The following is a 16,769-nucleotide window of genomic DNA, read 5'->3' on the forward strand; positions in this document are numbered from 1 at the left end:
CATTTCAAGTTACAGTCAAAGGTAAAAGCATTAGTATCTTCAAATGCCTTCGCCTTCTCTAATTTTAAGGGCAGATTTATATTCTAATATGTCAGAACTTTTTATTCTCTGCACTGCAGGTAACTGCCTGAATAAGTATCTACAGTTGGAACATGACCAGGAACTCTTTATAAGCAACATACTAATTATGTGTATTGAAAAAATAACTGTGATGATAAGGATTAGAAGAAAGCTGAAGGGTTTTTTTTAAACAATCTAAACTGTCAGCTTTAGGATGTGAAGTCATGTCTACTTTATAGGAATTTTAAAGAACATCTCTTGTTTTCCTGTAGATCTAGGAAGATACCATGGTTTTACTAATATAGGGAATTAAAAGGCTGTTTTAATATTTGCATTTTTGGTCAGTTCCTCCTGTGCCACAGTATGCCCCAAGGCTGACAGACAGTGGACATAACTTTCTCATAATTGATATCAATGCTGAGTTACATCTTGGAGATGGACCTGTTGTGTCAACAAAACTCCTGTACAAGCCAGCAAAACGTTATCAGTCCTGGATGTCTGTGGAAGGTAACAGAATGTTCTTTAATTCCCTTTAGCACAAACTTCAGCTGCATGCTGAAATATAACATGGTGTCTGCTCTTGACTAGACTCAAAAAACTCTATAACACATGAAAGTTAAATCATTTGTGAGTGGAAATGTAACTCTTTGTATATCACTGTGTATAATGTTGATGTGGATCTGGTACACCAACAATAGTTAAAAGCATATATTCAGTTTTCAGTAACCAGGGGGTTCCCCACTCCTTCATTAAGATAAACAGTACTTAGTGTTGGGCCCAGCAGCTGAAACATCCCTTGTAAACAGCAGGTTTTCAAAAGTAGTGAGCAGTATGGAGATGTTCTGGATCATCTACAGTCTTCCTCTGTTTCTATTGTGCCCTCTGGTGAGACAAATAGCTTACCTAAATATTTACAAGGAATGGTTTAGGCAAAATCAAGCATAAGCCTGCTTGTGAGTTAGATGACATCTTTGAGCCCCTGTTTGACATTTTATGCAAGGCCTAAAACATAGGAAACATTACAGGAACTTTAAAGAGTAACAAGTGACCGTCGTTACTAATTCAAGATAACCCAAGGTCTGCCTACACAATACTCATTGTCGAAGCAACCAGTCTGTCCTGAAGGAAGGGCAGGTGGAAACATCCTTTGGGCTGAGTTAGAGCTCAACTTAAAAATAAGTACTTTATACTTCTGCGCAGTTTATCTTAGTGAATCAGGAACAAAAGAAGAGCCTGAGTATCTCACCTTCTGTGGTTGGTGGTTCAGGAATATTTTCCAAACCTTTTCTTCCTTAACACTGTTCGGCATGGGCTGAACATGAGCTTTACTTTCTCCTTTCATTGTCAGTAAAAGGCACAACCAAAAGATTGGACAATCTGGAACCAAAAACAGAGTATCAGTTCTGTGTTCAGCTGAGTCGGCAAGGAGAAGGAGGGGAAGGGCATCCTGGACCACAGGCTAGCTTCATGACAGCTGCGCTTGGTAAGTTGTCACCCTGGCTTTTCACTAAAGGGATGTTTCATCTGATTTTCTCTGTGGTCTCTTCCCTGATCTCTGCCAGAGCACTTTCATATGTGCAAAGAAGGCTGGACCTGAAAGTGGCATAAAGTCTTTCAAAACAATCTCAGGCAAAGAAAGGGGGGGGGGGGGGGGAAGAAAAACAACAACCACCTTGTTGTCTCCCCCCAAAAAAGACCCCAAACCAAGCCAAAACAACCAAAACCATCCCAAAAACCCCAGAGGTGAAGAAAAACAAAAAAGGCAGAGTTATTATTCTCCCTGATTTAGATATGGGGGATCTAGGAAGGGGAACTTTACATATTTTGGCTGCCTATGCAGCAGAGTTGGAGATACAAATCACTTCTTTTGCATGGCAGTCCTTTCTCCTAATACTGGATCAGTCCTTCCTCTTAGTATTAGATCAGTTTACTTTAAAAATGAAGATGCCTGAACAAATAGAAAAGTTTTTAGTCCACGGAGGATACAGCCCAAACTGAATACAGACATACAAAATAAATGAGTATTGCACCAGAAACTATTTAACAAGAGAGAAAAAAAGCTGGCTTCTCACATCTAACAAATGCATCTGCAATTCCAGCTCAGTGAAGAGACCTTTTTGTTGACACAGCAGGTGTTGATAAGATACTTTGGGACTATCAACACCTCTTAGATGCAATTTCTGCCAAATTTGTTGGGGTGGCAGGGAGAATTACCCTTTGTCACCCCAAGCCAGGGCAAGTGTTTGGGAATAACTGGTACCCCTATTTTAGCTTGCATACCAGACATGAAATGTTGTTCCCTGTCTCACTGTGGCTTTTCAAGGTCTTCCTCCACCAGAAGGTCTCACTCTCTTTCCAAAAAGTATGACATCACTGAATTTGTCATGGCATCCTTTAACTCTGAGGACAGAGGATGACATTCGTGTTGAAGTGGAAAGGAAGAGTGTGAATGACAACGGTGACAAGAGCAGTGTTATTACTCAAGTGCCAGGAAATATGTCCACCCTGATCATTAAAGATCTTGAGCCTAGACAGCAATATATGTGCAGGGTACGGGTGAACACCAGATCCCAAGGAGAATGGAGCAACTATCTGTACGCATGGACTTTCAGTGACAGTAAGTAGCTGATTCACATCATTCTATTTAATTTCTCCTCTTTCCTGCAGCAACCAGACTGATTGTCACGTGATGACTACGTTAAATGTAACCCGTTGTCCTGGTAACTCAGTTCCTGATGATCCTTTGTGGTTGTTATTACCATTATTATGAAGATAGATCAGTGTCCAAAGAAATTCTTATGTTGGAAATTATCAGGAACTAATAATGAGTTTTAAAAAATTAGAAAAATAAATTAAAAGATTGAGAATCCACATCTTCAGTTCAGTACAATTGATGCTTCTGATACATGTGGAATCTTTTTCCTCTTCATAATGATGAGACCACAGAGTTCATTACTCCAAGCTCTTCCATTACTCAACAAAACCTCTCAGACCCTGCAATTCAATACAGAAATAGTCAGTAATTAATCAAGGAAGAGAAGTTACAATGCAAGGTAAAACCCCTGTGAGCAAAGAGTAGTCATGTGCCACACTGAAGATCAGTGGCCACACCTGAATTCCCTGAGTGTGAGTAGTGTTCTTTCATAGTGCCACAACAAATGCCCTATCTGAATGAAGTACCATCTAAACAGATGTCCACCTGCATGGCTGATGTGTGCCACTGCCCATACCACACACTAGAAAGGTGGGCTTCTTCCTCCTTACATATCATGAGAGGAGGCCCTCACTGAGATCCTATGTATTAGCAGAAGTATCAATGGCCATTGTGGAACACCATGTTGGTTACCTGAGCTTTGACACCAAATTGCACTAAGAAAAACGTAAGGGTACTGTTTTCCAGGAGAAGGTACTTAGCTTAGTAGCCATAGGTGTGTTCACAAGTCTAGCACTCACTCCTGCTGGTGGTTTTCTGATGAAATTTGTGGAAATGCTGGTGTTGATTTACCTTCTTTCTAACAGCTTTTATCCTGACAGGGAACTGCTCTACATAGCGGTGAAAGTATGGGACCTGGAAATCACATAGGAATGATGATTCAGTATAGAAGGAAATTAACCTTTTCTACGTTAATCTGAAAGTTATTATGTTGTCCCTGAATTCAGCTCAGAGAATTCCAATCTTCATCCAAGGACAGGATTATACTTAATACCACTCCAACCTCTGCTGGAAGTATGGTATACCGCAATATGGGTGACAGCACATCGAATTCATAAAACTGTTGCATTCAGTTACCATAACTCATCAACTAAATTCTGCTTCTGTTTAGCACAGCAAAAGCACCAAGGAAAGTGTTTGGCTAACTGCAGGAAGGAGAAAAAGGTGGATGTACACTCCAACACTTTGTGTGTGTTTGTGTTTGTTCTCAGGAATCCCTCCCGCACCATACAACATCAGGTTTTCTAACACCACAGACACATCTTCAGTCATCTCTTGGACAACTGCTGAGGGTCATTCCATCTCTTCCATCATCATCAGCTACAAAATTTATGGCAAGGCTGAATACAACCACATTGATATTATCATAAAGAACACCAGTATTACTCAATACCATCTCAAGGGTCTTGAGCCAAACACTGTGTACCAGGTTCAGATTAATGCTCAGAACAACATTGGCTTGAGCAACCCAAACACATCGTTTGAACTGAAGACTCTTCCAGAAACTAAAGGTTGGTTATTCCAGCATGCTGGATTTGCACAAACCAGGGCCAGTGGTATAAACTAATTAACCAAAGCAAAGTCCTCATATATTCTTTTTTTAATGTTAGTTTTCTTTTCCTCTTAATTTTGACATGCAACACAGCATCACAAAAATCTGATTTTCAGTTCACTGCGTGGCATTGCTGAAGTGACAATGTGCAACATGTGTGTATCCACTAGAAAATGCCCATCAGCTCATGAATTAAGAGACCTGCATATAATAGGACTATTAGATCATTGAATGTGACCTCAGCCCTTCTCTGCCTGAATTCAGCGGTACCTGCAGGTGCTTGTGCATCTGAAAATGAGAGCATCTAATGTCTGTGACATTTTTGGAAAACAAAAGGATATATGCCTATGTTTTTATACAGTCTACTAGACTGGAGTATTTAGCTACATATTGTTCATGGTGTTTTCAGAATTAGCTGGAAATAATTATGAACTCCTTATGTGCTTTCTCAACAGCTTCATATGAATCAAAGGGAGGCAAAATGTTGCTTATTGCTATCCTTGGCTCTGCAGGGATGACCTGTGTAACAATTCTCCTGGCCTTTCTCATCATGCTGCAGTTAAAGAGAGCCAACTTCCAGCGCCGAATGGCTCAAGCTTTCCAAAATGTGGTGGTGGGTTTCCAGCTTTCCTGTGTCAGTGTGGTTATTGATTTTGGCCCCACCTTTTCCTGGTTTTTCAAATTCCTTTTTCTTAGCCTCCTCAAATGTTGTCTTCTCTTCAGGTGTGCAATTAGTACCGTTATTGTAAAGCTTCTATGTTAGTGACCCTGGAGCTAATGCAATCACAGCTATAAGCTATGAGGTAGAAAACTTGACTTGAAAAAGTTTCATGCCATTTATCCTTCTCCCTTTTCTACCATGTCTCACCTGTGTATGACAAGTACCAAACAGACAGAATGGAGGAGTCTTTTCTCCCTCTATGAAGCTATGCCTGATTTTGAAAATGACAATATTTTTTAACATTGCTTTTGAGCATCGGTGACTGCTCTGTCATGTCTTTCCAACTTCAGGACAGCATACCAGTGTTCAGTCAATGGCAACATCATAGTTCTGGCTGGAGGGCAATTGCCAAAGATTGTAACATCACATAGAGACATCTCTCCATATACACACATATATACATGTACACGCACACACACATATATATACATATTTGCATCCTTCTGCAGTCTCTTTATCACTTTGCTTTCTGGTGCTGTTCTCTCACTTCAGAGGGGAACCTGTAAAGCAGAATAAAGCTGGCCCAAAGGCCTCCTCCATATGGATCTGCATAGATTATTTCATAAACAGGGGACAGAAGGGCTATTCCAAAAAGATCATCTGTCCCCAGCCCACGCAGAATAGCTCCTGCTCCTTTTCCTGAAACTTGTCCCACAGAAGTATTTTATGGGTATGTGTAACAGAAGTAGAGGTGTCTCCTCAAGTATGGAGGAAGATCATTTCCTCTCTCTTTTTTTTTTCTCTTTTTTTTTTCTTAACTCTCTCTTTTGTTTCATTGCTGCTTCTTTCCTCAGCTTTTTACTGAGCCTGATCAGCACAGGGTTTAGTCAAGCCTAGTGTGAGATAAATTTCAAACCTGAGACTTAAAACCGCTTTTGAAATCAGTTTTACCAAATTACTTTTGCCCATCTCCTTCATCTTCAAGATGGTTATAAAACTGTTGAGGAGGCCTTGGTCCATGAAGGTACTTACGTATTTAAATTAGTAACCTGATTAATTTGTGGATCTGGGCAGGAGTGCTTGATGCAGTTAGTGTCTAAAATGGATGTAATTGTCTACTGTACTTACTCTTGTGTAGGCAAGAGATGGATCAGGCTCTATGTGTGTGTACATGAGTGAGGACATATGTGTTTGGGGAATGTAATCAGAGCATTTCACAGTAAAGTGTCAATCACAGTTAATGTCATTTGCTTAACTCTGTTACAGAGGGAAGAGCCAGCTGTACAGTTTAACTCAGGTACTCTCACCCTGAGTAGAAAAGCCAAAAACAGCCCAGATCCCACTATTTATCCAGTTCTTGAGTGGAATGACATAAAATTTCAAGATGTGATTGGTGAAGGTAACTTCGGGCAAGTTCTAAAAGCACGCATTAAGAAGGATGGCTTGCGCATGGATGCTGCGATTAAAAGGATGAAAGGTAGTAAAGATCAAGACTCTGAGATTAAAGACTTTCCTCAGTTGTTTGTTCTAAGTGTTTCTCTGTCAAAAGAAATGCTTAGTAGCTCTCTTCTAAAGGTAAAATAAACACTGAAAGTTGCTAGTGAAATTCTATCAGCTGTCACTAGGCCAACATCTATGCCCTGGCGAAGACTGTATTTCTGTATTTCTGCAGAGTCATGTTGGTTTATATTTCTCTTTAATTGTTAATATCATTAACTATTATGTATTTTTCAATTCATAAGTCAGTATGAACTTCATGTATGAGTTCATCTGCAGAGGGCAAGCCATTAAAAGATGCATTTAATAGAGGAGTGCAGAACTAGCATCAGGGCACTACATTTGCTCATCTTGCTTTACTTTAGCCATTCAGAGACTACTGTGTCTATGCACCTATACATGTGGACACATATTATGAGGATCACTCATTTTCTTTGCACTCATTGGGCATGACTGCCACATTCCAAAGAAAACTACAATACACAGAATACTATAAGAATGTACACATTTTCTTGCAATTTCTAGATCATTATCTAGGCAAATTGGGATACATTCTTAAGCATGATGATAATTTTAAAGAGTCAAGGTCTGAATGCAGGCAGAAATAATTAACAGCACACATACAGAAAGAATTTTCACATGATCTGCTATGACATTTTACATTCTTAAATAATAAGGCAAGTGACGTGTGTCCTGGGTTCAGCTACAGCAGTCATTTTTTCTCCTTCTTAGCAGCTGGTGCAGTGCTGTGGTTTTGACTTTCAGCCTGAGAACAATGCTGACAACACCGGTGTTTTTAGTTGTTGCTCAGTAATGTTTACTCCGACCAAGGACTTTCTCAGCCTCATGTTCTGCCAGGGAGGCGGGGAAGCTGGGAGGAAGCAGAGACAGGACACCTGACCCAAACTGGCCAAAGGGGTATTCCATACCACAGCACGTCATGCCCAGTATAGAAACTCAGGGGAGTCACCCGGAAGGCCCAGATCGCTGCTGGGGTCAGGCTGGCTATCGGTTGGGAGGTGGTGAGCAATTGTATCCTCTCCCCTTGTTATTTCCGTTATCATTATTATTATTGGTGGTAGCAGTAGTGGTTTGTATTATACCTTAGTTACTGGACTGCTCTTACCTCAACCTGTGGGAGTTACATTCCTCCAATTCTCCTCCCCATGCCTCCAGGAGAGGGGGGAGGAAAAAAGGGAGGAGTGAAAAATACTACATTTTTCCAATAAATAGTCATGTACCTTAGAGTTTTTTCTCTTCCTATCTGGGCTAAAGCAGTAGTGCTCCATGCAGCCCAGAGTCCTCATAATTAACAAAAATATGGTCATAAACACAGTTCAACAGAAAACATAAACGCATGCTTATTTGATTTTCAGAGTATGCCTCAAAAGATGATCACAGAGACTTTGCTGGAGAACTTGAAGTTCTTTGTAAACTTGGTCATCATCCCAACATCATAAATCTTTTGGGAGCATGTGAACATCGGGGTAAGATACTCTTTAATACGTGTACTTAAAAAAATTGTTTGAAAAAGCCCATAGTACAGCTCATACAGTCTATAGAATGGTTAGCCCTTAAGCAGGTCTTTCTGCACTATTTGTTAAAAAGTCAAATAAACTTGGGTTTAGATATACAAGCCCATGATAATCCTTCAGAAATTATGTTCATCAACAGCTCTAAATTCTCCTCTGCACCTAGGAATTATGCTATTTGATATTCCCTCTCCTGTTCTACGTTTATTTGTTTTTCACGCAAAGTGGTATAAGTGTATTACTGACCACCATTTATTTTGTGATATGCTCACTATCTCTGTATTTCATCAGGATATCTTTATCTTGCTATTGAATATGCCCCCCATGGAAACTTACTGGACTTTCTTCGTAAAAGCAGAGTGCTAGAGACAGACCCAGCATTTGCTATTGCCAACAGTACTGCATCTACACTTTCCTCCCAACAACTTCTGCATTTTGCAGCAGATGTTGCTAGAGGGATGGACTACTTGAGCCAGAAACAGGTCAGTCTTCTGCTCTATATCCACTGAAAGCACACCAATTCATTTTTCAGGAAATATGCTTTTTAATGAAATCAAAATAAGGTTTTAATTTTAGTTTCTATAGCTCCCATTGGATGAGTTTTATTTTCTTGTGTTCATTTAGCCCTACCAAATATTATGTCATGGGAATCAAGGAAGAGGCATTAAAACTTACGAACAACTTGGTAACTAACTGCTTTCATCATAAAGTTTAAAATGTTCTTAGTAGTGACATACCAAGATGTTTGGTTTGGGTTTTGTTCTTATTCTGGCTATTTACAATTTTCAATATAATACTAAAATAATATATGCAAAGTTTATAGATACTGTGGTGATTTTTGTCTGGGCTTTTTTTTTTTTTAATTTTAGTTTATTCATCGAGATTTAGCAGCAAGAAACATCTTGGTTGGAGAAAATTACGTTGCAAAAATCGCTGACTTCGGTTTATCAAGAGGTCAAGAAGTTTATGTTAAGAAGACCATGGTAAGGATGAAAAGAAATTGATATACTCTATTTTCCTAATGTTTTGTTTTCTCATTTCTTGCTTTGTGTTCTCGTATGAACAAAAATGCAAACTTACGTGTACTAGAGAACCGATTATTTAGATGGTAAATATTAGCATGTATAAATATATTGCATTTATTAATATATGTACATTATTTGTAAGTCAATTCCATACCATGTTTATAATAACCATATAAATTAAAATTTTTTATATGAATATGAATAGTAGTAAAATCAACAATTTTGCAGCCAGTATGAGATTTAATAAAACTCTCAGAATCATAGAATGGTTTGGGTTGGAAGGGACCTTAAAGATCATCTAGTTCCAACCCCCTGCCATGGGCATGGACACCTTCCATTGGACCACATTGCTCCAAACCCCTTTCAAACTGGCCTTGACACTGTCAAGGATGGGGCAGTCACAACTTCTCTGGGCAACCTGTTCCAGCACCTCACCACTATAATAATGAAAGATTTTTTCCTAATATCTGATCTAAATCTACCCTCTTTGAGTTTAAAGCCATTCCCCCTGGTCCTGTCACTACAAGTCCTTGTAAAAAGTCCCTCTCCAGAGGGCCTACTTTTCATATAGGCAGCCCATAAAATACACATTTGACAAATGAGAAGAATATGTGTATGTGGGTGGGTATGTACAGCTATGAAAATAGTATTTTTATACCAAATTTTGTCCAGCTGGGGGAAGCTGGTCTAATTCTATTAAATGAGGCAAAAGTTAGCAAGTTGGTAACCAGAGGCATTTCAGGATCTGTGATCTGGAAGAACAGCTGCCCAGGGCTAATGCTTTAGAAGATTTGAAAGAGGAAGATCTGTACATGTAGACCAGGAATAACAGTGGGTGATTAGGGGAACAAGATTGGTTAGAGGCATCACAAGACATCAATCAGGAATTATTTCCATTTCCTCTTGGTGCTGATTGGATAAATTTTCTATCAGGTTTAGTGTGAGCTGTCCCTTTCGGAAGTAAATAACTTAAAGAAATATTTTTATTTACTTGATAAAGCTTATTGTATGACATCAGTTTTTGTTACGGTAACACTCAGAACAATTGTTGGGGTATAAATTGCCATACTGCTACTCCAACCATCCACCAACAAACAAACTTTCTTAAAATAATTTCCAGGGACGGCTTCCAGTACGATGGATGGCAATTGAATCTTTGAATTACAGCGTTTACACCACAAATAGTGATGTGTAAGTATGTTTTTAAGTGAACTTTTTTAATAAAGCAATAGTTTTCAATAGCAAGGAAAGGTTGACAGCCAGGATGACATCCAGTCTTAACTCAAAAATATCCATAGCCATGTCAGCATGAGTCAAAAGTAAAATCCACAATAAAAAAGTGAATTTTATTTTGTCAGTGTCTGAACAAGCTCTGTGTTCACAAGGTAGTTCTATTTGAGCCACTATTTTAGCTATATTTCTCATGTGAAATATCTCTTCTTGGGAGACCCAGAGGAACTCAATATTTTCATCGGGAAATTGGAAGTCATATTTGGCAAAGCAATTCTGTAATAGCAGTATTTGCTGAGAGCTCACAGTCTAGTAAAGGTCTGTGATTGATGGATTCACCATGAGTTAATTTTGCTAAAGATCTTGCTCCTGCTTACTGATTCTACAAGTTCTATCATTATACAAAATCTAATTAAAAAAAAAACAAAAAAAAAACAAAACGGAATGCATCACACTTCTTTGTGTTCTCTGAATACTAGGAAAACTATTTACCATTTAAAAATATGAAACCTTGTTGCATTCTTGTTGCAATCCATAATATCCCTCTGTTGCAGATGGTCATACGGTGTCCTATTATGGGAAATTGTTAGTTTAGGTGAGTATCTGAATTTTGTACTTTAAAATAATCCAGTCTGAGCCAAACCAGCTCCACTCCCTCAAACTGTAAAAAAAATACTGCTTTGCAACATATTTAATGTTTTTCTGTTTCATTCTACTAAATTTTCTTTAGCTTTGGTATGCCTGGATACGCAATTGCCACATTTTCAATTCAGGTAACATTCTAAATGAGAAAAACATAATAACCATGTTTTCACTTCAAAACCTAGGTTGCATCTAAATATAAGATACAGCATATCACATGGTATATATCCCTCTAATATATTTTGAATTTGATAGTTGGCTTTTCCCTGGTCTTCATTAGTTTTAGCTCAAGACTTCTCTTTTAATGACTCTTGGTAGTGGAGGAGCAAACATCTCGTACAAGATTTTTGAATGTTAATCTTCAGGGTTCATTTCTGCACACACCTCTATTCATCATGAACATAATACAGCCTCAAACCATTCAAAATTACTATGTTACATAGCCTTTATGTTTTGCCCTGGAATGTGCCCCATGGTCTGCTGTCCAAGAGATGCATAAGCTGAGGTGTACATTGTGAACTCTCTAATTTCTTCCCAGCTTTCCTTACTAAAGGGTTTGTGCAAGGTATGGGTAGGAATTAACATGCTGCAGTGTGGAAAATCAAGAGTCTAAGCAACCAAATATCTGCAAAAAGTGGGCAAAACCAGCATGACAGTAATAGCTCCATGAGTCCATACCGGACCTTGTTAATACCATGCTAATGAAGGAAAGACTTGCCTACTACCATCAAGAGTACTGTAAAGACAGTTCAGATGCAATCAGATGCAGACCCTCAGACTTGCAGAGAAATTTAGGCCAGCTCCACAGACAAAAAAAATTTATATTCACTTTCATTTTATTCTGTTCATTAAGCAGTATGGAACCATTAACAATAAAAATGTGGCTGTGAAATATTCCCTAACATTGGACATCAGTCATTTTTTTTTTTTAATTTCTGTTATGAAATTAAACTTTTTTTAATTAAAAACCCCTTGTGTTCATGACAATGGTTAAACTCTGCTTTAGGTGGAACACCATATTGTGGAATGACATGTGCAGAACTCTATGAAAAACTGCCTCAAGGGTACAGACTAGAAAAGCCTCTCAACTGTGATGATGAAGTGTAAGTAACTGCCTTACAGAAAAAAAAACCCAAAACAGAGTAATGCAGGATCTGCTATAGGAAATATACAATGTCTACAAGAAACTAACAAACTAAACATTTTTTCCAGGAGAACAAGAACTACATTTTTCTAAAAAGCATTTTTAAAGGGGTGTACAAGGGGAAATAAGTGCTTTTATAACCAGCATACACTGTTATTTGCCATGAACCCTTTTGCATGCTCTCTGCTTCTGTCAGATATCCTGTTCTTTACGCATGTCCGTCTAATCTTTAGCTCAGAGAGCTTTTTGATTATTCCAGAGAACAAGAAAATTATAGTCAGAGAGCAACCAGCTGTGCAAAATGTAACTCTAGCTATATATAAATCCATTTTCCTCTGAAAAACGGAATGTGCAACATCTTCCAATAAACATGAATTTGCAGGTTTTATCTATATATCTAAACTATTAAATGTTGGTATCTGATTTTTAAAGGTATGACCTAATGAGACAGTGCTGGAGAGAGAAGCCGTATGAAAGGCCGTCATTTGCTCAGATATTGGTGTCACTGAACAGGATGTTAGAAGAAAGGAAGGTAAGAATGAATCCCTAGAAAAGAATTAGGCCATGAATAACTTCAATATCATTTGGGATTCTTGCGGTAACACACCTTGCATCACACTCTTTCTATTTCTGTTCCAGACCTACGTGAACACTACCCTATACGAAAAGTTTACTTACGCAGGCATTGATTGCTCCGCTGAAGAAGCTGCTTAGGACAGGAGAAATCTTCATTCATCAGTGACGTATTGAAGAAAACCAAAACTCAATCTGCTGGAGCCCAAAATGTGATGTACTGTGTAGTACTGTGTATAGCTCTAACTGTATATAATACAGTGATACTGTTTTACTACAGATACGTATGTGTATATCACACAGTAACCTCTGCCTCCACAGGCTGCAAAGTGTATATACTGTTCAGAGTAGGAATAGACTGAAGTCATGAAATACATCATTTCATATGCAGGGTTTTCTTTTTTTCCTAGTCTGTAGATATAGTGTATACATACATATTGTAATGCATTAGATATTGTCGTCTTAAGATATTTTTGATACTTTTGAAGAGCTACTGATAGCAAATGGGGATATTACTGCAGTATTTTGTAGACATTTCATTGTGATTCAAACAAAAATACTAAGCTCAACATGAAAATGGGAATTACAAGCAGATGTCAATCCAGCATACTCACTGAGGATAAATAATTATTAAGATTCCTATTTGAATGTAGAAGTGAGCTAGTCGAAATACTCTGTTAAATTCTATTGACACTTGTAAGATAGAAGGCATGCTATTGTTCTTTCATTGTCCAGTTTAACAGTCAGTGTTTGCCTGTATGCAAAATATGCATATATTTTGAAGTGTTTAATGCTATCGGGTGCAGCCATACATCATGAAACATAGAACTGAGAAACATACTACATATTGTAAAACACATTTTTAGAATTAGCTTGGTTATACATGAGGCGTATTCAATTTGTATTTAATAATTTCACTGCCTAATTATAAATTACTACATATTATATACAACCAGGGCTTGCTTACTTTTTCTTATTTTACGCCTTATGCAGGCTGTATTGTGGTATGGCCTCTTAAAAATACTGTACTGAAATGCTTCAAAACAATTTTATTTGGCCTGCCAGAAAGATCTTCTAGTCCTCAGGGTAGACAAACAGAGTTAGGATTGGCCTGAGCTTCTAGTATCAAGTCAGCCATGTGGGATCCTGTATACTCACCCTATTAAAACTTCACTTATCAGCTAACCTTATGCTTTGCATGTATGTTCCCCTCACACTCCGCCCTGTAACTCATCAGCTCATAACTGACCATCAGACCACAGGGCCCTTCTATCTCGGTGGATCAGACCACCCCCCAGGAGCTGGAGCAAGATGCTAGAGAGAGAAAGAAAAGAAGGTTTCCCCTTTTAATATTTTGTGGGTGAGTATACGGTTGGTTACAAGGCAGGGGTATAACAGCAGAGTATAGAGTAACATTACTGGCATATGCCAGGCTGACCCAAACAGAAGCACCAAGAGCCTTATTGAAATACAGTAAGTCAACAAACAAGGGTACTGAGATCACTCGTGTGGTCCTAGGATAAGCAAAAGTCGCACTGTAAGTACAGCTGCTAAGTGTAAACTAGAATTTTACATAGAGCACATGGATTCACTGGACGAAGAAACAACTTCAAAATAGAAAAAAGAAACAAATTCCACTATATTTTTCGGAAAAGACTATTTGGCCAGGCTCTTTTGAAGCATGGGCATTGCATTTTGCAGTCCAACCAGGTTCCTACAGGTCAGTGAGATGAACAGGAATGGACCTCCACGGGCATTTTCTAGGCAGCCAGGCAAAGCTAGCTAACAACTTCTGCTAGAACTGCTCTTCTTCCTGTACAGAATTTTTCATGTGTCTGAAACAGCTCATTGTCTCACACGTTCCTAACAAGCAGACACAACTGACTATTCTGCTACTTGACGTGAACCCCTTCTTCTGTGTCAAACTTCTACTTGGACCAAAATGCCACATAAAGAAAGAATCAGTCATTCATTTACACAATAGGTCTTAGTGTTGTCTTCATTTTAAGTGCTCAAATCTCACTTTTAATTTAGCTGAAGTGCATTTAAGTGCCCTTATAAATGTTCCTCATATCTTCCTTTAACATTGTGGCACACATTAAATTTCTAAACTGCTGTAATGATTTTTTTTAATTGTTATTTTAAAAATACTATAGGTATTAGAAACATTCACTAGCTCTGTCAGAGTCTCAGACTAATTGCTTCTATACTTGCAACGTGCACTGAGTATCCCAGGTTCATTAGCTAGATTTTACCGCCTGTTGTCCAGTGCTGGAAAGCCTGATTTATGGCAGTAAGTGGTACACAAAGATCTTCAGCTTAACTATTAGCAGGTTTTATGTTCTGCTTTCCACGGCACAACACATTAGTTTCCATGTCCCCTCCTTCCCAAGTGTCTTCTCTTTGTATCTGTGCCGTGAAGAGCATAATGCTAACAGCGCCAACAGTTTTCCACTATTCCAAACATCCCATATCCTATCATTCTTCATACATCTCTGTCTGTTTACAACTGCTGACATCTACGCACGAGCTTAGAGTTATCATCAGCTATTCCCCATATTACTTTTTTAGTATCACTGCACATCAGTTTTCCCATATTCTCTTACACGCAGTTACCCAGGTCATACTCATACAAGTTTCTGGTTAGGAAAGAAAAGTACCATTTCAGATGAGTGGAGCTGCCTATGCTTTGAAAAGCATGTGATGCAGAATGACAGGTAACTACTTATAATCAAGTGTTATCTAGAGTTTGAAAATAAATTATCAGTCACATGATCAGAGAAAGTGGAACCTCTAAGAACAGAAAGGCAGAAGGCTTCAACACAACTTCTCCCCAAGCCTTTTCCCTCACCATCCTCAACTTTCATTTGGCACAACAGCTCTGGTTGTTCAACAGTCTGAGTGCAGACAAAACAAACAGTTTTTAATATGTCCAAAACTCAAGAGCTACAGAAGAACACAGTGTGCTTGGCAGGAAAGCTGAGAAAGGATCTGAGAATGGGCATCACTGGCTAGTGTTATGTAGGGTTAACTACATGCCATTATGAGGGTAGAGGTAAAAAAACCTAGAAATAAGCACCTTTATCTTCATTAGATTGGCTGAAAAGTAAGGTATGACTACCCTTTGGGGTGTCTAAATTCAGATGATCCACTTAATGGCTGCGCTTCTCCCACTCTTCAGTAACGCAAAAGTACGTACACAATTGGTGTTAAATAATGGGGGTATTTAATTCTTACTTCTCTGTGGACAGATTTTGCCTGACACAACTTTAAAGTCAAACACAGACCCTCTCTGCTACCTAAAATATAATGGTCAGGCATTTCTGAAAGTAAAATACAAACTGTTGGCTATTACATACATTTCTTCAAAACAAATAAATACCTGGTAGAAAGAAGTAAGGCAGATGGAAGTAGTCTCTTCTCAACAGAATCCAGTGACAGGATGAGAAGTATGAACAGAAATCTAGGAAATTCCATTGAGGGTGTTCAAGCCATGGAAGAGGTTTCAGAGTCTCCAAGCTTTAGAGAGAATCAAAGTCTGTCTGGACACCACAGAGGACTAGACCAGATGATCTCCCCAGACATCTTGCAATCTTAGTTATACAGTGATTCTGTGAAATCTGCAAGACGGGGGAAGAAAAATGCAGAACATAAGCAGAGGCCTAGCTAACGAGCACTAGCAGTTAAATTACATAGGTATATCTCAGCCATTGTTAAACATGAGTGTTCCCCCTTACTACTAATTCCCTCCATGTGACTGTATACAATATTCCCTGCTGCCAACACACCATTTTGCCTTTCCTCAAGTCACATACTGATCACCCATTCCCACGTGCAAGGCAACTGGTTGGACACACGGAAATGCTGATTAAAGAACAGTTGAAACAAAACAAGCCAAACTCTTCCAGTCTATAAGGCAAAATCCACAAATCAAATAAACCTAGTGTGATGTTTCCTCATAATACTTCAGAGCTCTTTCACATATTCACTTAGTAGCACAATATATGACACAGGTGGTGATGCTCTCTCCATAGGAGCTAATACTTTTAGCAAGGCCCTCTAAACAGTGGAGGTCCAATCAGACCACAAGTGTCTCTCATCTCCAAAACATGAGCTAAGCTTCCAGCTCCTGGCAACAAA

At 38.7% G+C, this 16,769-nt stretch overlaps 1 protein-coding gene across 1 annotated transcript in view; it reads left to right on the top strand.

Moving 5' to 3' along the window:
- TEK (TEK tyrosine kinase, endothelial) overlaps positions 1 to 12,934 on the top strand; it is a 38,268-nt gene extending 25,334 nt beyond the window's left edge. The window contains 15 exon segments of the mRNA XM_010015875.1: positions 1 to 21; positions 406 to 567; positions 1,409 to 1,543; positions 2,384 to 2,677; positions 3,985 to 4,284; positions 4,781 to 4,938; positions 6,253 to 6,463; positions 7,860 to 7,970; positions 8,307 to 8,497; positions 8,885 to 8,998; positions 10,161 to 10,231; positions 10,825 to 10,865; positions 11,919 to 12,015; positions 12,489 to 12,588; positions 12,696 to 12,934. The exon segment at positions 1 to 21 is cut by the window's left edge and continues 31 nt beyond it. Coding sequence (XP_010014177.1) covers positions 1 to 21; positions 406 to 567; positions 1,409 to 1,543; positions 2,384 to 2,677; positions 3,985 to 4,284; positions 4,781 to 4,938; positions 6,253 to 6,463; positions 7,860 to 7,970; positions 8,307 to 8,497; positions 8,885 to 8,998; positions 10,161 to 10,231; positions 10,825 to 10,865; positions 11,919 to 12,015; positions 12,489 to 12,588; positions 12,696 to 12,770 — 2,081 coding nt within the window. The 3' untranslated portion in view covers positions 12,771 to 12,934.
- The last annotated feature ends 3,835 nt before the right edge of the window (positions 12,935 to 16,769 follow it).

Source organism: Nestor notabilis, unplaced genomic scaffold (assembly GCF_000696875.1).
Source record: "Nestor notabilis isolate BGI_N333 unplaced genomic scaffold, ASM69687v1 scaffold8116, whole genome shotgun sequence".
Lineage (NCBI taxonomy): Eukaryota > Metazoa > Chordata > Aves > Psittaciformes > Psittacidae > Nestor > Nestor notabilis.